General features: G+C 41.9%; 1 protein-coding gene across 2 annotated transcripts; it reads left to right on the top strand.

Moving 5' to 3' along the window:
* Window positions 1–5,279: 5,279 nt before the first annotated feature.
* DRD5 (dopamine receptor D5) lies at window positions 5,280–11,656 on the top strand. Of its 2 annotated transcripts, XM_035326361.1 has the most exons (2): window positions 5,280–5,764; window positions 6,458–11,656. In XM_035326361.1, the coding sequence occupies exon 2, from the start codon at window positions 6,534–6,536 to the stop codon at window positions 7,743–7,745; it is 1,212 nt and encodes a 403-aa protein (XP_035182252.1). In that variant the 5' UTR covers window positions 5,280–5,764; window positions 6,458–6,533; the 3' UTR covers window positions 7,746–11,656. The 2 variants fall into 2 exon arrangements, with proteins under 2 accessions (XP_035182252.1, XP_035182251.1); XM_035326360.1 differs by lacking the exon at window positions 5,280–5,764 and having other exon boundaries at window positions 5,781–11,656.
* The last annotated feature ends 11,362 nt before the right edge of the window (window positions 11,657–23,018 follow it).

Below are 23,018 nucleotides of genomic sequence, written 5' to 3'. Positions count from 1 at the left end.
TACCCACTGTTGATCCCTTCCATCCAGCAGCTGCCTGCTAGGAGCAGGGAAGCCCAGCAACAAGTTACTCATCCAGCCCTTTGAGATGTTAAATGCGTTTCTTGAGAGAATGACTTCTCTGTGTCTGATGCATATATTTTCATGTTAACAGTCCATTGGGGGCTGACCTAAGGTGCTGACACATTTAGTTTTGCTCCTAAAAAAAGGACAAAAGTGAGCACACAGAGAATGACCTGTACTCTGTCCTCTGAGTCCCTGATTTCTACCAGACATCATCAGGACAGAGCCCATTTTGACCACAGAAATTGCTACTTGTTTAATTCCATGTTACGCATTTTGCAAAAGACTATCTCACAGTAATTTAATAGGCAGGGTAACATCCAAAGATGTTGATGGAAAATGTTCAAATAAAAATAATTAATAAAAAAAGACTCCTGTAATTTACATATTCAATATTCATTCATAGGTCCTATTAATATACAGAGGGTTAGAGAAACAGAGAAATCAGAACAATGAAAAAAAATATATTCAAATTACCACATAGGGCAAATCGCCAGAGAAGAAATTGCACTCACCTTCTTTGGGAATTAAGCCCACCTAATTTTTATTTGCAGTCTGGCAATACAGTTGACAAAATAAATAAATAAAAATTTAAATCTTGAAATGGTCAATATTAGAAAATGTAGATAGCTTTTTCATCTTAATAATTTTCTCAGGACTGATGCTCACCTTGGATGTGGCTGTGTATGCACAGAGAATATAAATAATGTACCCATATTGTATGACTGTATAAATCAGTTTGCCTTCTTTTTTCTTTATCTTGCTTCAAAACTCATTGATCTTTAGTAGTTTTTCATCATGTGAGGTCCTCTTGTATTAGCTGCACCCCTGAAAAAATATAGATAGTAACTTTTAGTATATAATTATGATTAATCAAAAATACAATATAATATTTTATGAGACAGAAGCCACAAAATGAACTAAGTCAGTCCACCAGGAAATCATATTTACAAAAGTAGTATTTCCTTTGTTTTCGGTTGTGACTAATATTCATCCTCCATCTTTCACCATTGGTTTAAATTGTCAGGCTTAGTATGAATAAAAAAAAAACTAGAAAAAGGAAATCTGTGGAAATTTCTTCTGGTAGCATCAATTACTTCATGATTTCAACCACAGAATGATCAACAGCTTATGTAGGAACCATATCACACTCATTACAGAAAAAAAAAAAAAAAAAAAAAAAAAAAGAAAAAAGGACCAACAGAGATACTGGGAGGGCTGTTTATTCTCTTACATGGTTAATTAATACTATCCATCACAGTCTCAAGTCAACAACAACAACAAAAAAAAACACCAAAAACTTAAATGGGTTTTGAGACCAGAAGGTAGAATTGCAATAATCCAAAATTGCTTTCCTCCCAGCACAGACTACAGTGTCCTGCCTGGTGCCATCTGAAGCAGGATGGAGCTGGGAGGGGAGCTGAGGCACCATCTTTAAGAAATGCATTCAGCCTTGAGTTTCAGACCTCAAATGATGGCAAATCCATTACAACCCTGAATCAATTTTATCAGCCATTAATTGTCCTCACTGTTAAAAATACACACTTTGTCTATGTTCTGATTTCTCATAGATTTTGTTCTTCGTCTCTGCAGTTTTTATAACTTTACCTGAAAAATAAAAGTTGTCTTTTACCAGAAAACTTCTTCCCCTGCCAGATCTTCCCAGCTGGTTATAACCTTTTTGGTGTCCTCTGTTCAGCTAAGAAAGTTTCCTAGATAAAATTCCTATAACTCCTGTCCGATCGTTTTCCAATTGCTCATATTTATATACATATTATTTGAAGCAAGAACAGCAGAACCAGACCAAGTCTGAAAGGACTTTTTTTTTGTCTATCCCTGTGCAGTAAAGCATTTCAGCTTCAGTGAGTGAAACTGATGGAGCTTAAGCATACGTTCAAACGTGCTACTAAATATAGCTCCACTTCAGCTTGCTTCTAAAGTTAAGAACATGTCCAGCTACCTTGCTAAAAGGGCCTAATATGCAGTGACTTCCAGCCACCTCCACCTTTACCTCTTCTTCCCCGTTTTGGGACCTAACTGTAATGGGAGCGCTTTGTTGGGATGCTTTTATCGCCTAGCCCTCAGCAGTATGTCTGTGTCTATAGATTTTAACATCCTTTGGGCATTAATCATTTTTTATCTCTTCACATTGAGTACCTCTTTGGCTAGAATGTGTGACTTTGGGAATGTAAAAAAAAAAAAAAAAGTATTTCTATAGAAAGATGATGGAATACAGTGCACCCTCATCAAGTTTGTGGATGACATAAAACTGGGAGGGGTAGCTGGTAGAGCAGAGGGCTGTGCTGCCATTCAGAGGGACCTGCACAGGATGGAGAGATGAGTAGAGAGCAACCTCATGAAGTTCACCAAAGGCAAGTGCAGGGTCCTGCACCTGGGAGGAATAACCCCAGGCACCAGTACAGGCTGGGGGGTGGCCTTCTGGAAAGCAGTTCTGTGGTGAAGGACCTGGGGGTCCTGGTGAACAGCAGCCTAACTGTGAGCCAAACATGGGCCCTTGTGGCCAACAAGGCCAATGGTGCTCTGGTGTGCAATAGGGCCAGCGTTGCCAGCAGCCAGGGGAGGTGATCCTTCTCCTCTCCTCAGCCCTGGTGAGGCCTTACCTGGAGCACTGCATCCAGTTCTGGGCTCCCCAGTACAGGAGGGACATGGAGCTGCTGGAGCGAGCCCAGCAGAGGGCTACAAAGATGATCAGGGGAATGGAGCTTCTTTCATATGAGGAGAGGCTGAGAGCTGGGCCTGCTTATCTGGGAGAAGAGAAGATTGAGAGGGGATCTTATCAGTGTGTACAAATATCTGAGGGGAGAGTGGCAAGCTCCTGAGTGGAGGGGGCCAGGCTCCTCTCAGTGACAGGACAAGGGGCAGTGGGCACAAACTGAAGCATGGGAGGTTCCAGATGAATAGGAGAAAGCACTTCTTTACTGTGAGGTGACAGAGTGCTGGCACGGGCCGTCCAGAGAGGCTGTGGGGTCTCCTTCTCTGGAGATACTCAAAACCTGCCAGGGCGCCATCCTGTGTGATGTGCTCTGGGTGATCCTGCTTGGCAGGGGGTTGGACCAGAGGATCTCCAGAGGTCCCTTCCCACCTCGGCCAGTCTGTGACTGTTCTGTGAGAACAGTGGGTTTGTGTGTTTTGAAATGGAAGTAGACTGTGTTGCGATAAAAGGAAAGAGAGCTAGTAAAACATACATCTCCAAAATCAGGAACTGTAAAGATTTTTTCCCCTCAGAAACCTTGCAATAGCAGTTAAATTCACTTACTTCCAATCTGCCAGCTGTGAGAGATAAGTGCAATTTTAACAGGTGAATAAAAAGAGAGAGAGAGAGAGAGAGAGAAGACAAAGCTCTGAAGGAAAAGCCATTACAAAAACCAGGAAAATGCCATTACAAAAATGATTTCAGGATGAAAAAAACCACCACCACCACCACCACCACCACAAAACAAACAAACAAACAAACAAACACACCCCAAATCTCTCAGCAAGTGACAGCTGTGGTTTTTATGAACTATTATTAAAATGAGATTTATATGCAAACTGCCTACAGAAAGTAAAAATAAAAAATAATATAAAAAGATGCTACTAACCTAAAAATGCTAAAGATTTTTATCCCAGTCCCCAAAATATTGATGGAATGGGTGGAATACTGTAACATACTATAAACATCCCCATTATACAACTGCTGCTGTGGCCTGGTGGTGCTTTGAATTATCTGCCTCAAGCGCTGCAGGAAAGCCACTGGTCCCATTTCTCCCTCCTGCCCCCAGCCAAATGCCCTGAGTCCACTAGCATGGGGCTGTAAGCCTCACCATAAACCTGTATCTTTTTCTACTACCACTGAAGATATTCTTGAATGCCTGTGCATTCCGGTGACTTGAAATAAGTTCTGAGTGTGCATGAAACGCTGCATCAACATTGAAAACTGTATCTCTGGTGCACCTACAGATCCAGACACGTCTCTGGCTGATGAAACTTCCCTCAGCTCAGCGCTAGGTCTCTTTCCATAGGTACCTCTGTGAACTTGAGTTCACAGCAGCTGAAACACAAGAACATTTGCTAGAGATGAAATATGTGAGAGAGCATTATGTGCTCTGAATTCTCAGTTACACAGGAGCCAGACACATCCAAATGCCATACTTGGCTGCTAAGAGTACTTTGAAAACTCCTCCCTACTTCAGGTCAGTCTCTTGCAGACAGTGCTGTGTAAAGCAGAATCAACTTTCCTTCTTTAGAAGCCTGACAAATGCGCTCAGGCAGTTTTTGCTTCAATGGGTTAAGGCACCTTTCCTGGCTGTTCACGCCTCCCCGCTGCCTGACCCCAGCACAGGCGACAGAGCTGGATGAAGGAGACGAAGGAGACGTGTGCCTGCACCTCTGCCGCTCCCAGCTGCCTCAAATGCCAGCGCTGATTTGTACCAAGCTGCCAGCATGTGTGCCTGCTGCTGCCGAGCTCTGGGCATCTTACTTGATTATTAGGGTACTGGTATTACCATGCACAATTATAGCTACCTAAATGTTTATTTAAACATATAGTACATACTGACTGTATGCATGTAAATGCATGCATATATGTATTACATAAACTGTGTCAGTGCATTTACATGTCTATGCTCATCTCTACATTGGTGGAACAATGCATACATGCTAAACAAGCTAATCAGATTTTTATTTTATTATTTTTTTTTTTTTTCATAGAATATCCACATTTCTGGACTAGCAGCTTCTGCATGTACATGCACAAGTGCCTGCAGAATTTGGTCCTTTGCTTATACAAATTGTAGAAGGCACTGCTTAGGAAAGCAGAGTTTGTGTGAGCAACACATTGCCTCAGCATCCCTGCTTTAGTCATGCTGTTAAGAATTCAGTGCTGACAAAAGCTATAGTCTCCCTCCAATATTAAATATAACTCTGCTTAAATGTGGAAAAGTAGTGCCAATTTCTTAAGCGAGAGCTGAAGCTCAGCTCCTTTTTTTCCTGTGACAATTTTAGAAAATTGCCTAAAAGGTTGCAGAGCTGATTCTGTTGACTCCGTATTTAGTAACACTAACACTGTATCCTCCCTCATGTCACTTTGGATCCGGCAAGGCACCCTGAGTCTTGCCCACCTGCCTGGAGCTGGATAGCTCCTGAGAGTGGGTTTCTCAGCCCTTTTAGTGCCAAAACAGCATGTTGAATCAAGAACAGAGTTGATCTCTGTAAAAGATATTTTTTTTAAAAAAAAAAAAAAGGTTTGGGAGAAACTAAGCCTGTAGTATTTTAATCGAAAATCACTGAAGTATGTCGTCTGAAACGTAGGTGTAAATTAGTGCATGGTGAGTCCCACCGCACCGCGCTCGCACCTGGGCTGCCAGGGGTCCTAACTCCGTTTTCTGGCTTTAACGCACGGCTGATCCCATGGAAGGGCTGAGACGAGGTAGAATCCGATGTCGTTTGCCGGCTTTCCTGCCTGCGATAGATGCCGGTGGGAACCTCTCGGGGCAGTGACCGAGCTGGGCTCCATCTCCGATCCTTGCGGGGGGCACACGCGGCCGTCCCGCTGCTCCCCAGCTTCCATCAGCCCCGGGGGCGAGGGGGGCACTGCCCCGCTCCCCTCCATGGGATGAGGGGGGACTTTCCGTCCAAAGTGCCCCCCGCGGGGCCGCTGTCGGCGCAGAGATGGCCAGGAAGCCTGTTTTGGGCAGGGATACGGGTATGTATGTGTGTAGGGGGGGTGATGGAGCGGTGCGGGGTATCCCCCCCGTCCCGTCCATCCCGTTCTCCCCGCTCCCCTCCGGCCGGGACGGGGCGTCCCCAGCATCGAGCATGCTCAGAGGGCGGCGGGGGCGGGCGGCCCGGCTCGGGGAGGGGGCGGCGGGGAGCGGGGGGGGGGGCGCAGCTCCGCGGAGCTCGGGGATCGCAGCCAGCGGCCCGGGCGGGCGCCACCTCGGGCGGCGGAGCGCGGAACCGCCCGGCGCGGAGCGGGGAGCTGGGCAGGGGGCAACCGGGCAGGGGGCAACCGGGCAGGGGCAGCCGGGCAGGGGGCTCGCGAGGAGGAGAAGAACAAACGGAGCCGCGAAGACCGGGCATGGAGAGGCGCTGAGCCAGCGGAGGGCAGCCGGGGGGCGGCGGGGCGGGGGGCAGCGTACCTATGGGGCTGGGGCGGCGCTGGCTGCTCGGTGCTCCCCGGCCTCCGCCGCCCCGCCGCCGGGAACCGGGAGCCGCCAGCCATGCTGCGGGGCGGCCGGAGCCCGCTGCAGCCCGCGGCGGGTTCCCCCGGAGGGGTCCGGGGGTCGTCGGGAACCCCCGGGGCGGCGCAGGTGGCAGCAGGCAGTTTGCTCGCTCTGCTCATCCTCTGGACGCTGTTTGGGAACGTGCTGGTGTGTGCGGCCATCGTCCGCTACAGGCACCTGAGGAGCAAGGTCACCAACATCTTCATCGTGTCCCTGGCCGTGTCGGACCTGCTGGTGGCTCTTCTTGTCATGCCCTGGAAGGCGGTGGCGGAGGTGGCCGGGTATTGGCCCTTTGGGGCTTTCTGCAATGTCTGGGTGGCCTTCGATATTATGTGCTCCACAGCCTCCATCCTCAACCTGTGTGTGATTAGCGTGGACAGGTACTGGGCGATCTCGAGCCCATTCCGCTATGAGAGGAAGATGACCCAGCGGTTGGCTCTGGTGATGATCAGTGTGGCGTGGGCTCTGTCCGTGCTCATCTCCTTCATCCCCGTCCAGCTCAACTGGCACAAAGGTGGGGATGCTGCTACTGTGGCTGCCGGGGATATCGGAGATGGGTTTGGTGCTGGTTGGGCAGCAGCGGGTGCTGTCACCACCTGGGCGGAAGACTTGAGCACCACGTGGGTGGCATTAGCAGCAATGACACCCTCCAATGGGACCTCTGGCAGCAATGATACCCTTGCTGGACCATCGGAGAGCTGCGACTCCAGCCTCAACAGGACTTACGCTATTTCCTCCTCCTTGATCAGTTTTTATATCCCCGTGGCTATCATGATAGTTACCTACACCCGGATCTATCGCATTGCCCAGGTGCAGATCCGTCGGATCTCTTCCCTGGAGAGGGCAGCCGAGCATGCACAGAGCTGCCGGAGCAACCATGTTGACTGCCACCATCACACAAGCCTCAAGTCCTCCATCAGGAAAGAAACCAAAGTGTTGAAGACTCTCTCTGTCATCATGGGTGTCTTTGTCTGCTGCTGGTTGCCATTCTTCATTTTGAATTGCATGGTACCCTTCTGCGAGAGCCCACCGAGCAACCCCCACGCAGGTCTTCCCTGTGTCAGCGAGACCACCTTTAATATCTTTGTCTGGTTTGGTTGGGCCAACTCCTCTCTCAACCCCATCATCTATGCCTTCAATGCTGACTTTAGGAAGGTCTTCTCCAACCTCCTGGGATGCAGCCAGTTTTGCTCTAGTACTCCAGTGGAGACTGTTAATATAAGCAATGAGCTTATCTCTTACAACCAGGACACCCTTTTCCACAAGGAGATAGTGACTGCTTATGTTAACATGATCCCAAACGTGGTTGACTGTGAGGAGAATCGTGAGGACCCTTTTGATAGGATGTCCCAGATCTCCCCTGACCCTGAGGTTGCCACCGACTCTGTCTGTGACCTGGACTGCGAGGGGGAAATTTCACTAGGCAAAATAACACCTTTCACTCCAAATGGTTTACATTAAATTGCGTCCTGTCCTGGTCAGTTCTGCTTGGATTATACAACAAAATATTAGCACTGAATGGAAAAATCTGCTCGATTTTATGCTGTAGTTTGGTCAGTCACTTCATGCTAAACTCACTCGTACATGTAGCACTTTCCAGGATGTAGACACTGTCACACAGGGAGCTGACAGAACAAACTTCATGCAGCACTTCCCCAGCCTGAGAGAGGACTAGGTGGGCTCGTTGGTTAGCTGTGGTGAGGTATCGTGGTTTAACTGCAGTCAGTTTGTGTTTATAATGTGTTTGCAAATGAAAGTTGCCACCGTCAGTGCTAAGTATTACAACTTTTAAAAACAGGGACAGATGTTGAGGCTGGCATAGACATTGAATAGAAAAAAAAATCTAGACTGTTCATTTGTTCAGGTCTTATGTTTCATTTCTCTTTGGGTTTGTTTCTTTGTTTGTTTATTTTCCTTTGAAGATAGAAATAGTGAGGTGGTGATTTGGATGATTATTTAAATGCGTGTTTCTGCCAAAACAGTTTATGTGAAATCCATGTTCTCCTAGGCGGCGTTGTTGCCTGTGATATCCTTGCCATGTTCCCAGATGAATAAATAAAAGTTACATTGATCAAGGGGTTATTATCTTTCATTTATCACCCTGAAAGGTTTACAACCAGTATTCAAACTTTAGCATTTCTCTTTGAATGTTTGGAATGACTAACTACTAAACCCTATTATTTTAAAAGCAAAACAGTCTGCACAGAAATACAATTTTTGAATAGAAGAAAGGCTCATAGAAATGATTGACTTAAATGAGCTGTTTTATATGGCTTTACTTATGGCTAGATTTATGCCTATTTTTCTTCTTAGTATAACTGAAACTGTCCCTATTTATGAGTTCCTTTCTGCAGCTAAGAATATCAAGCATGCCTGCTTGCAAGCTATTAATGCTATCCACTTAATTCTATACTTGAAATTGCCTTTTAAAAATACCATTAATGCGAAGAGTTTGGTGATAGAATTAGCAGCTGGAAGTGTCTAAAAACATTAATTATGTCTGAAAATGATGTTAGTAATTAGCAGTTCCTGGTGTAGACACAGTATATTAGAGAACTTACTCAAACTGAGAGAAAAAAAATATTTATTTATTTTTTTTACTTTGTCACTGGAAGTTAATTACGTTTTTTTAAGTGTGAAATATACTTGTAGTGCTTTGACTCTACAAAACATTTTAAAGCAGTCTGAAAAACTGTAAACACGTATTTCAAACTCTGTATCTATTCAAACATTTAGATCAAGTGGAATGTACTGTTTAGAAATTTTGTAAGTTTTCAGCTCAGAAATGAGAAGTGATACTATTTACAAGACAAATGATCAAAGGTATTAAAAACAAGTTCTTTGTGCATAAGATTTGAATTAATTTACCCTTTAAAAACCCCCATGCCATGAGCTGGGCAGATTTAAATTGAATTGTATGCATTGGTTCAGTAGCACTCCCTGTCAGGGCCCTGATGGCAGGGATGGCTGTGACCAGCCTCACCATGGCCCCACCATCCCACCTAAATGGGAACTGAAGTTTCCTGTATGTTGTAAGGGGGAAAATATGATTTACACCAGTTAGCATGCTTCAGGGGAAGTCTGGTAACAGATCCTAGTATTTGAGAATGTTATGCACTTAGGGTTGAGCCTTTTTGGAAGCCAAGCCCCTCATCGTGGGCAGAAAGGGGCTGCCTCATCTTTCCTTGGGATATGGGGTGGAAGAAGTTTGGAGACTTCTGACTGAGGTCCCTTTGTGGTTGCACCTGCTGTAATTTTGTGTGTGTGGTCTTTGACATTAGTTGGTTATATGGTTATTTTGGATTATCTTTTCACTTGGTCCTTTGTCACTGAAGATTCACTTTTCCCTGAGTGTTTTCTTTCCTGTTGTTATTTCAGTGTAGTATCTATCCCTTTACAGTTGTCCTCAGAAAAGGATATTGTGCTTGTTGCTTAGGAAGGCTTGAAAAATAGAAATCCCATGCCCATAACCAGGTTCAGCCCACTAATGGCTTGACATCTAGGGTGAGCAGGTTGTCATTTCTCTACTAAAGCAGTCAGTCATATGTTTCCAGGAGTTGACCATAGTTCTAGCCTTTCTGGTTAGATAGTCTTTGCCTGGAATTAAATCAGTTTACCAAATAAAAATGAAGAAAACAACTCCTGGTGATGAATGATCCCAATCAGAATTTAGATTTTTGCATTTTGTAGTTAACTACTCCAGTTTTGAGGCCAGTACAGCATGTTAAACTTTCTGGATCTGCATAAAAAAGCCTATGATAAGCAGATGTAAGAGGTGTAGGCATCTGTTGCTAATTCCAGCTCCCAGGACAGTGTTTATATTTTATGCATTTTTAAATCAGAAACAGTCAAGGGAAATAGGGAAGGGAAAAGAGATGATTTCTTCCAGAGCACCTGTGTACCAACTGGCTGTGAAGTCTGCTGCTTTGAGTGTTACACCATGGTCCAGGAACAGTTTTGTTCCTTTCTGAGCGATGGAAGAGTGTTGGTAGTAACAGTGAAGAAGGAGCCCCCCTTTTCAGTAAGCTTTCCTCTCTAAATAATTCTTGTGCTGAAGGTGTGACAATTCCCTTGGATCTAGTCCCCTGCATGTGCATTGGAGGGGTAGATAGGTATAAGAACTAGAGCATCCACCTGACAGGTGCCTTCCTCCAAATCTCTACCTGCCTGGTTTTCCAGAATCAGTGGGTGGGCAAGAAGATGACATGTCCATCAGTGGGCTCATATGATAACAGATTTTCATGGTGTTTTAGAAACATTCAGTCCTATCTTAACTCAGGTCTGAAGGAAGGCAATTTTTAGCCTGGCCGCAGACATTGGGAGCATAATTAGGACAGTGAAGAAAACCATTCACATTGCTGCTTTTCATTACTAATTTTTAGTTTGTGACTTCGGCTGGTAAATGATTTCTGTTGGCTGCTCTACAAGGTGTTCTCTCTCTTGGAATATGTGCATGTCACTGGCTTCATCCCTGGGAGCCCAGGAACATCAAAAAGGGAGCATTTCTGCTTTGGAAGGCAGAGAGAAGGTGCTCTTTTTTTTTTTTTTTTTTTTTTCTAGAAGCACAGATTGACCTTAAGGATATGAGGATATGAAAGAAAACCTTGTTCTTGACTTGTAACATGGAGATACTTTTGTTGTTTTTTAATATGTCTTAATTTCTTATCACTGACAAAGCTAGAGTATTCAGAATTAGAAAGATTAAATTTTTAAAGAAATACGTATCTTGCCTTGAAGTATAAAAAGAGCAGACTTTTCTGATGAGAACATCCCCCAGAAGGATTTTTTAAAACTGGTTTCTTTCAGATGAAACTGCTGCCCTACTTTTTTAATGGTTTCCCTCTTAAAGACTGCCTATCCATAGAGCAGAGTTCATTGGAATTGTGTTTTTTTATAATCATCATATCCTTGTGGTGTCACTCTGGAACTGATCTGTTTGCACCTCCCATCAACATGTTTTATTTTTCCCATGAAAGTCACCTTGTTTCTGTTACGCATTTTACTCCCTAATTAAGCATGATCACGTATTGGCAGCTCAGTTTGGGGGGATTTTTCCTTTTTGTCCTTTGTCCTTTAATGCTTTGAAAGTACAGTGCAGTTTGGCTTTGAGTTATCATCACTTAGTCTAGCTCTGAGTGATGGCTGATCTTCAAATCCCTGATTATTTTCAGTTTCTCTTTTGTGTTGTTCTTTATAAATCTTATGTTACAATACACATCACTGTTAAATTACTTCCAAGTCAGCCCAGTCTTCTGATACGGTATATTCTGTTAGCCTTGGAAAACTCCATACCAAAGGAAGGTCAGCCTATCAGTATTCTGTATGCTTTCTGATTAACTAATGGCAGAAAAGTTTATTTTAATGAAAAAAAAATAATCTGTGTATGATGGTACCTTAGTTCATTTTTAGGAAGCCAGAACATGAAATACATGGAAGTACAGTGTTTTATTTGGAATGCTGCAACCACTGTAAAGACTCACTATTCAAATGTTCAAATGTCCAAGGAACTTTTACTAGCACTGGCTTTTATGTTTGGGGTTGTTTTGTGCTTTGTGGTGTGTTTGTTTGTTTGTTTCCTGCAAGCTAAAGAAATGTAGATGACTTTCTTATAGGTGAACACAAACAAAACACTTCAAAGGCAGAAATATATATATATATATATAGTATGTTTGGTAGTTTATCTTTTTGCTTTCATTGTGTTTTTTACTTTTGCCTGCTAAATCTGTGTTTCTGCAGGGAGGCTCCCTACTGAGAGCTCTTGCATTTTTGTAACACGTAACAAAAAAGCTTTCAAAATTAGGAGGGCTTCTGATAGAAAAAACACTAAGCACAATCTTATACCATTCAGAAGTCAATCATATAAACTCAGTATTCAAGAGACTGACTGGAGGCAGTATTTGGAACATGCATCAGGCTGCAGGTATAAAAGGTCATGTGTCTGTTGGCTGTTTTTATGTGCCAAAATTGCCACTGAAAGGGCATTTGAGTCACTGTCACACTGTCACACAGTAGGCAGGGTATGTACCTATGTTGGTGTTAATAATAATGCAGAGATTTTTATTTTCCTCTGAGGCCGTCTTTGCTACTGTTTAATTAGATTCATCAGATCTTTAGAGTGATTCACTGCCTATTTAAATCAGTAGAAGGCCTCAGTGATGGATGTGGGCTTGGGTCACGGAGCAATGAAATTAATTGTCTTGGCTTCTTATAAATAGTACTGCTGGTATTCCCTGCTAGCAGGTGATGGCATGTTAAAATTGGCATGCTGAACAAAGTATGTTTGCCAGATTGTATGTGGAAACAGTTCTCTTATTCAGATTTGCTGATTTGTTTTCAAAAACTTTTGAAGACTTTTCAAACTTTCCAGAAGCTGTACAAAGTCAACACTGAGCTTCTCCTCTTTGATCATGTCTCAGATCAGCAACAACTGGGCCCATTTTTAGTGCCTTGGTAACTACATAGTGCATTATGCCTGTTTTGAACAGAATTATGCCTCTGTAAGGCATAAGTCAATGTTTGTAAAGATGAAGGTATACTTTTGGTCTAAAAGCACTGATGTGCACAAAAATAACTATAAATGAGGACCTTTTCTATTATTAATGGAACACCAAAAATGTGACTCTTTCTTTCTCCTTTTTTTTTTTTTTTATTATTATTATTGTACCAGTGAAAAGATTGCAGTGAACAATAATAGTTTTAGGGGAGTAAATAGTGCAAATACAAATAATATTATCATCTGAAGCAGATGATGGATTGCTGATTTTGGGAAGCCTTCTGGCTCTCCAAGGATACTTTAGTTTAAGAGAAAATTTACAAGATTATTTTATCTTGTTATATGTCTAAATCCTTTCTCAGTTGTGACTGGAGATAGTGTTCTACAAGATTTATAGTGGAAAGATAGCTGTTTAAAGAGGGTAAGCATTTTTGTTGGCTTTTATTTGTAGGATAACCATCATAGTATGTGAGGCTAGCAAAATGCAATGAAGCAATCAGAAAAAAAATCATTAAAATTTTCCAGTCCATGAAATAAATTTCTTCTTATGAATTATTCCCCACCATTAACAACAAATATTTGTGTCTTGTACTGCACTGTCATTACTACCAGAACAGGCTGGAATGCTCTGGATGTGCTACTAGTAACCTGCTGACTCACATTAGGAGGAAGGTCTGAAATATAAAGAAATGGACAGCAACACGTACAGATACTTTCAGTCTGTGTTAAAACAGAGAAGTGTAAGCCAGCTCCAGATGGTGATGGCACCTCAGTGAGCCATTCCCTGTGACACACAAGTCCTCGACCATAAACATAAACTCCCTAGGCCTTGGCTGTGATGCAGGCCCCTGGATCCTCAGGTGAATGCTCAAAATCTGTGTATAACCCTCAGGAAATACGAACTTTTTACATCTGCACTGACTATTGTTCACCTTAATGTTATTGTTTTCTTATTCAGAGTTATGCTCTGAAGTAAGTGATTGCAAATAGTGTGGCTTGGAGAACATCCACCCAATGGAGGCCTTCATGGGAGAGCAGCCTGCAAGGTTTACCTGCTGCCTGGCTAGTGCTAGAGCTGATGTGGCTACAGTAGCTGCTTGGGGTTTAGATATCATGAACTGCACACATCCTAGTTTAGGGGTCTAGTAGTGAGCAGAAGAAATCCTAAATTCATACAATTTTCCCTGAGGAGCACTGCAAAGCAAAGCCTGTAAGTTTTAGAGCCGAGATGAGACTCAGCCACAGCCAGAGCACAGTACCACAGATATCAGAGATTTCTTGGCTGCAGCTCACCTGCTGCTTATGTCTCATAAGCAAAACATTAACAAGGAAGTTCAGGAAGTGCCCTCTTTTGCCCTTTAACCTCATTTTTCCAGTTGGAAAGGTTTTTAGTAAAATTAAAAATCTACAGTTTTAGCCTTTGGCCTTGACCTTTTGCTTTCTCTGTTAACTTCCTATAATTAGTCTCGTTCAGTAAACCATGCTCCTGGCATGGTTAGCTGCTTGGGTACCAACCACATTGTTACCACATCTGGAATAACCTCAAGCTACACTTAAATTAAGTCTCCGGACCAAAGGATATCTTTTAGATTTTTATTTATTTTATTTTATTTTTTTTGTCTCAAGCAACATTTCCTTCTTCAACACAAGATTATTCACAAGAAACATAATTTAGAGGACAAGCGTAAATAGACTTTCTAAAAGTTCTTAGGGATTTTTCTTGATTATAGAGAATAAGACTGAATAGGTATAAAAAGATAAGATAGAGATAAAAAGTGTTTTTCCTACAAGAGGCTTAATTTGGCTTTTCATAGAAATAAAGGCAGAAGTTTTTTATTTTTTTTTCTCAAAATTTTTTCTCTCTCTTTTATTTATTTATTTATTTATTTATTTATTTTCTCAAACATAGAAGTTGCAACTTCTAGTATTATTTTGCCTAATGAGTATGGATAGTTTTGTACAGTCAGTGATGGGATTGTTGGAAATGGCCTTAGGAAACACAAGGTTTAACTTCATAAATAAATAGAAGTATGTTGTGCAGTATATGCTAGACAAATATTCTGTTCTATACAATACAAGGCTCATGCTGATTTACATCTTTGCAGAATGCTTCTTTTTCTTTTTTTTTTTTTTTTTTTTAAAAAAAAAAAAAAAAAACCTTGTGGTCACTTCTGTCAGAATACCCAGGTGATGGTAACAACCTGCAGAGTAAACTGTGAAATTTGATTGTTTTGATAATGTACTGTTTGGATGAGAAGTGACAATATGTCTGCTTGACCACATTCACCATGTTTGCACAAAGTCCTGCACCAGGTAAAGCAGAACATCTCTTACCCGCACTCCCTCTGGATCCAATGCTCTACGTTTGAGAAGGGGAGGTTGTGCCCCTGCCCACACTGCAGCTCCACAGCTCTCCTTGGATAGGAACATGTTGGTTCAAATCCATAGAGGTTGCAGAAGGCAAATGTTTTCAGCAGGGCTTCTCACTACCAGTCTGTGATATACATTTCAAGTACTGTCCATACTGACTACGTTTCTGTGTCTAGTTAAACATCAGGCTCTGAGTGGGCTTGGTAAATCAAGGAAATGCCAGCAATGCAGGAATATCTAGTCTTCAGGTGCCACCCCTCCATACCGGGTGGGAAGGTGTCTCAGCAAAAACTTGGGGCAACTGGGTGTATGGGATGGCGCAGCTTTAGGCATGTGGACACAGTATTCCCTTAAAAATCATCTGGCTGTGCAAGTGGGATTGTTTCAGGACTACTGTCCTGACTTAGGCACTGAGTTCCATGTAAAAGGACATTCAATCATTTCAATACCTTCTAGGTTATAGATGTACATACTCAAGTGCATGTTGCAAATGAAACTGGATCCCATCTGGACAGGCTTTGAAATGCAACACAAAGCTGTGTAAACTGGATGTTTACATGTTTAGATTGACCAGGAGAGCAAATTTGCACCCTTCCTCACTTGTGAGCGTCTTCTTGTTCTGTGAGTGTTGCATGCGACCTGGCAGGGGAGTGACCCTTCATTGCTATGGCTGTGTTATCCCTTCCCTCACTGAGAGCTGAAGCAAAGCACTGGCACCACATGCTGCCACATCCATTCATGCACAGGGGACGTTACCATACCCTGGAGCGAGGTTTTGCAGCACTGGGACCAGTTGATGTAAAATCAGGACAATCCTATACGATGTGTCCCCACACACAGCTTGGGCTGGCCGGGGTAGGGCTTGTGCTACATCTGTGCCAGTTTGCAGGTTCAGGCAGCCTTAGGGAGGCCTAAATTTATCTCTAATTTCACCTCCCTGGGTTGAGAGCTTTATTTTGTGGCTCAGAGAGGCACAGCCCACCTTCTACTGCTGTTTAAAAAGATGGTATGCTTCAGTGCTTTGTATATACAAGCAAATGTGATGAATTCAGTGATGGCAGCAGAACAAACTCTGTAACTTTAATCTACTAGGACAGTTCATTCAGTGGTGAAGGCAATGTAAAGAGATGACTTTGCCAATCTAAAAATGCCTTTCTTCTTGTCTTTCCTCTCCTTCTTCATTTCCAAGCATATTAGTTGGAGCATGAGAGAAAATTATTTGGTGCAGGAAGAAAAGTTATTTTCAAACCAATTAAATACAAAAAAATTTCCTGAAAGTTTCTTATAGTCTCCTTAGGGAGCTGCTATCCAGTTGCAGAGAGAGACCTACTTTCCAGATCTTTTGTCTAACCAAGATCTTAACTTGCTTCTCTCTGGGCTCCCTTCTTTACAAGATGGCAACTTATTTTTGGGAGCCCTGTTTTTCTGCAGTGCACTGTACAGGCTGTGTGTAGAAGCACATTGTGTGATCAACCTCTTAAGTGGTGACACTCACATCTCTTTATTAACTGGAGGATTCAGTTAATAAACAACTGCTCTTGTTCAGTCCAGGTTTTAGCAAAATTTACACACCTGTGCTTTTTGCAGCTAGAAGGTAGCAGACTTCTGCTTCAGAGTTCAAAAGTTTGATTTCAGACATCAACCCTTGCTCCTTCCCAGCAGTTATTTGCAGCCTGTTAAATCCCTGATTTAAGCTTTCTTGCTTGCTTGCTTTCTTGCTTTTTCTTTTCACCTAAAGCAAAGCTCGAAAAGAATCTGTGCTAGAAATTGTCCTCTACAACTTCCCTTTTCTTTTCCCTCTGATCTCCAGATACAGAGGAAACTCGTTTCTGCATGACTTGTTCTGTGTTAAACTCAGTGGCTTTCAGCTCATGCGAAAATACCTCTGTGGCTCTGTGCATTCTTCCTGTGCATTCAAGGTCCATCAGGGCAGTAGACTGACTTTAGTTTTGCTCCAGTATAGGAGCCAGACTTTCTCTCTTTAACAAAACCAACAAAAAACTGTCGGTCAGGAAGCAGTAATTGGCTCACTGGCTTCCTCCCACTTCTGCTTCTTAACAAACAAGTGATATAGGAGAAGACACTTAGAAGGTTAGTTATAAGAAGTTATGTCTCTGTATTTGCTCTCTGGTTGGAATTCAGACCTTGTTAGTAAGTATAGGATCAATGAAGTCCATTGACTGACCTATGTAAGATAACTGTTGTATTCTCACAGCACAAGCAACGGGGCCTCCCCTGTGAGAAGAAGAGGAAAAGCCCTGAAAACAGTCTTAAATTGCTCTTGTCAAACCTTTAATAAGCTCTAGTGTGGGTATAACAAAGTGTTAGATTTAACTTCTTCCACTGTTAAGAAAACTTATGTCCTATTTACCATTCTAGTATTGAAGTTATTTGAAAATGAACCAATAACTGTATTCTGGAATGGGGATGGAGGTTGCTGAGGTCTTCAGGAAGATCTTGCTCTCAAATCCCAGAAGAAAGGAACCATCATGCATGATAAGATGTTTGCACAATTTGTCTTTCTCAAATTGCAACTCAAAATGAAGGCATTTCCTTTTCTGTAGCTGTTCCATGTTAAATTATAATTAAAATACCAGTGTCTGAGGCATGATGTTTTACATTCCTTCCTTTTGTTATTGTTGTAATTGATTATTATAAATCCTAAGAAAACTATAACATCTTGTATTTAACTGATTTAACTGATATAAATCAATGGTCAAACTCTGGAATGGAAAAAAAACTCTTCTTAGTTCAGAAGTAGTTAGCCTCTATATCTTTTGAAGCAAAGTGTGCGTGCCTGAAAGTCTGCTTGTTTACCATACAGGATAATAAGATATTACCCTCTGCTACAAACAGTGCTGTCCTGGCGTTGACAAGCTGACATTTCTGTACAACTTTAACTTTAACTTTAGGTATTTCTGAATATTGTGTAAATATTCAACTTGCTCTTAGAAATTCACTACAGTTTTACTTTCAAATTTGAAGATATCAAACAAGGTTTGAAAAATTGGTTCCTGTGATCAGCTCTTGACTTGCTGCCTCTCTCTGTTTCATCTGATGGCTCATTATTTCTTGTGTCTCATGGCAAAGAGAACAATAACTCCCAGTCTAGTTTATCTGTGAGTTTATATGCTTTATGGTAAATGGGTCCAAACTTTTCAATTGCACTTTACAGGGGAGTTGTGTAATGTCCTTTATAGGTCTTGTGCTAAGCTTCTGCCTACTACAATTCTGCCTAGTTAATTTGAAGCATCCTGTAATCACTGTTGGCTTTAACCAGAACTGAATTTTGACAGTTTTACCTTGCCTTAATAATTGTCTCAGTAACTGCACAGGGGTGTAAAACTGGAATAGAGCAGTAGGAATCATTATTTGATAACAAAGCAGCAGGAAGAAAAGCCAAAACCCACCCAACAAACCAAACAGAAAAACAAACAAACAAAAAAGAAACAAAAACCACACCAATACAAGCAAGGAGCATGGTTCTGAAGAGTTTAACTCATTGTTGTAACTCAAAGAGACATTGGACAAAGAATGATCCGATGTCTATTCTGTCTCTTACAGAAAAGTTTTGAGACTGTCTTTCCCTATGCAAATCTGTGAAAATGTTGAAGGTATTTTTCAAATTACACATCTAAGAAGTGGCAGGTGGATAAAAGAAAATGAGTCAAGTTTTACTTAACATTGCCATACATCATTAACCGTTTGAGTCAGTGCTGTGCAGATACCATGACATTAAAAAATCCTCTTCAGTCAGTGTTCTTTCATTGCCTGGAAGATCACAGCTACTTTCATACACAGGGTTTAGTAGGAAAAAAATATATACATATTAGGCTGAGGAAGCAAATCAGATGCTTTTAAGAGTTAGAACATATTGTAGATGGTGCTGCATAGGAGCCCCAGTCCTGCATTTGAGGGTATGTGGGTGACAGTGATGGCAGGAGCCATATGTGCATGGCGGGAGTGAAGGAGTCGGTCTGCATGCAGAGACCAACTGTTGTTTTTCTTCTCACAATTAAAATAAGGAAGCATATTTATTTTGGTATTAAATTTTGTAGGGAACTACAAAGGAATGATAATTACAGCATTATGTACTAGTAGGAGTAGGTTTGTTGCTGAGTGAGTTTGTCATTTTTATATCTTCCTCAGTCCAAATCTGATTCCAAATCTAATGACAAAAGCAGACTTGTCATGCATCAAATACATGCTTTCAAGGTGCAGCTGACAGTACAAGATCTGATAGCCTAGAAGTTTGCTAAGGTTGATTCCCCCCCTTCCCAACCTAAAACGTAATAACTCAGACTACCAATAACAAGTTGAAATGTGTGGATTCAAGTCAAAATACTTCACTCAGATGCATTTAAAGTAATTTGTATTTCCCGAGTTGATTGCTAAATTGTCTGGAAATTCTATTTATTTCCCCTAGCTCTTTTCCTCCCTCACCAAAAAAAAGCTAGGGGAAAAAAAAAGGTAAAGACAAGGCTGAAGCTGCTAGGTGCAATTTGAGGGAATTGTTTTTCTGTAAGAAGGGGAAACGCCAGGGGAGTTTTAGGTCAGATGTTAGGAAGAGCTTCTTTACTGAAAGGGTTGTGAGGCATTGGAACAGGCTGCCCAGGGAGGTGGTGGAGTCACCGTCCCTGGAAGTCTTCAAAAGACGTTTAGATGTAGAGCTTAGGGATATGGTTTAGTGGGGACTGTTAGTGTTAGGTTAGAGGTTGGACTCGATGATCTTGAGGTCTCTTCCAACCTAGAAATTCTGTGATTCTGATTCTGTGAAACCAACTCACATTCATGTGAAAACTCTCCAACTTACCAGTTTATGCTACATAAAGAACTCTGACATCAAACTCGATACAGCATTCATAAGAAATGCTGTTTATAATAAAACCTGTGGAATGCAGTCCTGTAATGCTGACTTTCTTAATCAAAGAAAGAAATAATGAAAATGTGGAGTATGGTGCAAATTACTGTAATTTCCAGGGTAAACCTTTTTTGTCTCCACTTTGCCAGTAGCCACTAGGATCTTTACACATTGTGATTATACATTTGAGTGCAAAGCTGTTGTTTCCGCTTTCCGTGTCAAAGGAAAAGAGAAATTTTAGCTGATTTCATCTCTCTGCTGTACATCCAAAGTATGAATAGCCCTATTTAGTAGCTCTCCTAACTCTATCAGAAGATGAAGTTTGAAATCTTGTGACAGAAGCAAAAAAAATCTCTCATAATAGGATCTCTTTTATAACAAAGAAATGTCTGATATATTCTGAGATACTCCTGAAATGCCCATGATGTGCAGGAGACCTGTACAGAAGAGAAGCGTTCTGCTCATAGTGTTCTGCTGCTCTGAGATCAGCAGAAAAGTAACATATCTGCAGCCAACTCATGCTGACACTTAGGATGAGTCAGTTTATGATACCATGAAGTGGGACTAGCTGGGAAAAGGGTTATAAAGAAGATGGAAACAGACTCTTCTGGAAGCGTTCACAGAGAAAGGACAAAAAGCACCAGTTGGAAGCTGCAATCAAGGAAATTCTGTCCAGACATAAAGAAAAAAAAATCATTATGAGGATTGTTAAGCTCTGGGTGGGGTTGCCCAGAGAGGTTGTGGAATCTCCCTCTTTGGAGATACTCAAAATCCAATTGAATGATGCCCTGAACAACCTTATGTAGTATTGAAGTTAGCCCTGCTCTGTGTGGGAGACTAGACTGGAATAGGTCAATAAATAAATACCTTCAGCAAACTGACCCCAAATTGAGTCATTCTATGGCTGATACAGTATTGTATGGGGTGGAAATGCTGCACTGGGGAGCTGTAAAGGGGGGATGCACTGCACCTCAACAAGGAGAGCAGCAGGTTTGGTGACTTTAATCTGATTCAGCTGAGAGTCCAGTTGCCACCAGTTAGTCCATTAGGTTGAGGAAGTCCAAGTTAAAGCTGGGAAGTCAAGTCAGCAGTTCAAGGTCAGTAGGGTACATGAGGGTACTGACATATATGAAGCATATCTCAGGCAAGGGCCAAGGAGAGGGTTTGAGCTTGGATATCGCCATGGGGGTGAAGGTGGGGAGGACCAAAATGAGGTTTTCGTAGCATTCAGGTCATCTAAGGCTATGAGGATGCATCATACCATAGCTGGCCTTAAGCTGGCCTTCCTCCACCCCAGAAATGAAAAAGAAGAGCAGAGGAGGACTCTGTATTAACAGACAGCTGCAACTTCACTGAATGCAGTAACTTTTAACTGAAAAATATTACTCAGTTGTCTTTTTGTTTGTTTGTTTGTTTTTGTTTTCTTAATCCCCTGCTCATTTCCTGAAGACTTTTAAAACTTCAGGGAATGTGTGGGTTAGAGAAAGGGAAGGTCTTCTTGGACATGTTATTAATTTTCCTTAGAAATCTGGGTGGGCTTTACATCCAATTTTGTTGCATTTCAGGAAGGAGATATAACAGCTGGCACAAAACCATAACTGCAAAGGTATCTGATCCTCTTATTGCTCTGTCAATTACTTACTACTTTGAACAGAAAAGAATAATTGAGTATTTTATTTCCTCCTTCCTTTTGCTGGCTTTTTTGGTTTTGTTTTCTTGATGATGGTTGTAAAATGTTTTAACAGGGAAGGAAGCCCCATGTATTATTTGTGCTGTAAATCTCTTTCTCACAGATTCACAATTATTTTCTTCAGGAAAACTCTTTTCAGGTTATTATTGCCATTTTGATCCTTGTTTCTCTTGTTTCTCTCCATTTCTCCTCAGCAATAATTTCAGATGTGTTTTGTGTGTGCTTCTAGATTGCTGTGTGACCTGTTGGTATAAAATCAGCCCAGTGCCTCATCCACTTCACTATAAGGTCACCTGGAGACCCAAAGACTGTCAGCACCACCATGCTCATAGACCTTGCTATTGCACTGTGCTGGGCAGAGTTTGTAATGTATACACTTTTAAATAAAAAGGAAGAATTATACTAGCAGAGCAAAGATTAAGGTTGCAAAACTGAGAAAAGATTACAAAAAAGCAGTAACAACAGAAAGCAATTAGAGTATACTTCTGCTCACAGGCACAGTCTTTCCCGCTGTCCTCTCTCTGTTGTGAATCAAAGGAAAAAGCTGAAAGAAAAGCCAGTTGGAGCTGTAATTGCAGCTGGGTGGGATAGTCCTGTGTGCTGGGAGCTCTGTGATATCTATGGGGCTTGCAGGACCCTGTACCCTGAACCCCAGGCACAGGAGGCTGGATGGGGGCAGGCAGGGCAGAAGGGCTCTTACCATAAGTTTCTGGGACTTTTTCCTTCGGGTTCTTTGTGGGCAGTAATGTCCCCCACCACTTTCCCACTTATACCACAGCATACATAATGGTAGTGCAGTGGCCTGACACATCCGCAAAATTGCCTTAAAAAGAGAAAAATAAAAGAGAAGTTGAAGAGTTGATGACTGCTTATTGCCTTCTGTAGGTGAATACAGAGCAAGATGAAGGCAGACTGATTTGAAGAATTTGCATGGCTGATCTGATGAAATTCAATTTTTTGAATATATCCCAAATTTATGGGTGGTTATTATGTCTCTAATGATGCAGACATTTGTCTGTTTGAGTACTATCTTCAATCAAGCATCAAGAGATACTTATGCTAGTGGAACTATCATTACTGTTATAATAAGAAATCTTTTCTCTTTCTCTTCTAACAACTTGACTCACAACTCTATTAAGCTCCATTTGTTCTTATTTAGAAGCTATTTTTCAGGTATCCTTTTTCAATCCAAGTCAAAAGTTCATTTAGCAATTTTCTTTCCAATTCAGCTAAAAATGACACAGGCTGACAAAAGTGGATAAATTTCCAGGTACTGTTTGTCTTTCCAGGTCTACTAATCCCTGATGATACTCTTTTTTT

The sequence above is a fragment of the Oxyura jamaicensis genome, chromosome 4 (genome assembly GCF_011077185.1).
Source record: "Oxyura jamaicensis isolate SHBP4307 breed ruddy duck chromosome 4, BPBGC_Ojam_1.0, whole genome shotgun sequence".
Taxonomy (NCBI): domain Eukaryota; kingdom Metazoa; phylum Chordata; class Aves; order Anseriformes; family Anatidae; genus Oxyura; species Oxyura jamaicensis.
This window is presented reverse-complemented; position numbering and strand designations above follow the sequence as displayed.

Bases quoted from the DNA above. Each gene is read 5' to 3' on its own strand.
- DRD5 (XM_035326360.1), top strand. From the start codon at position 6,282: ATGCTGCGGGGCGGCCGGAGCCCGCTGCAGCCCGCGGCGGGTTCCCCC.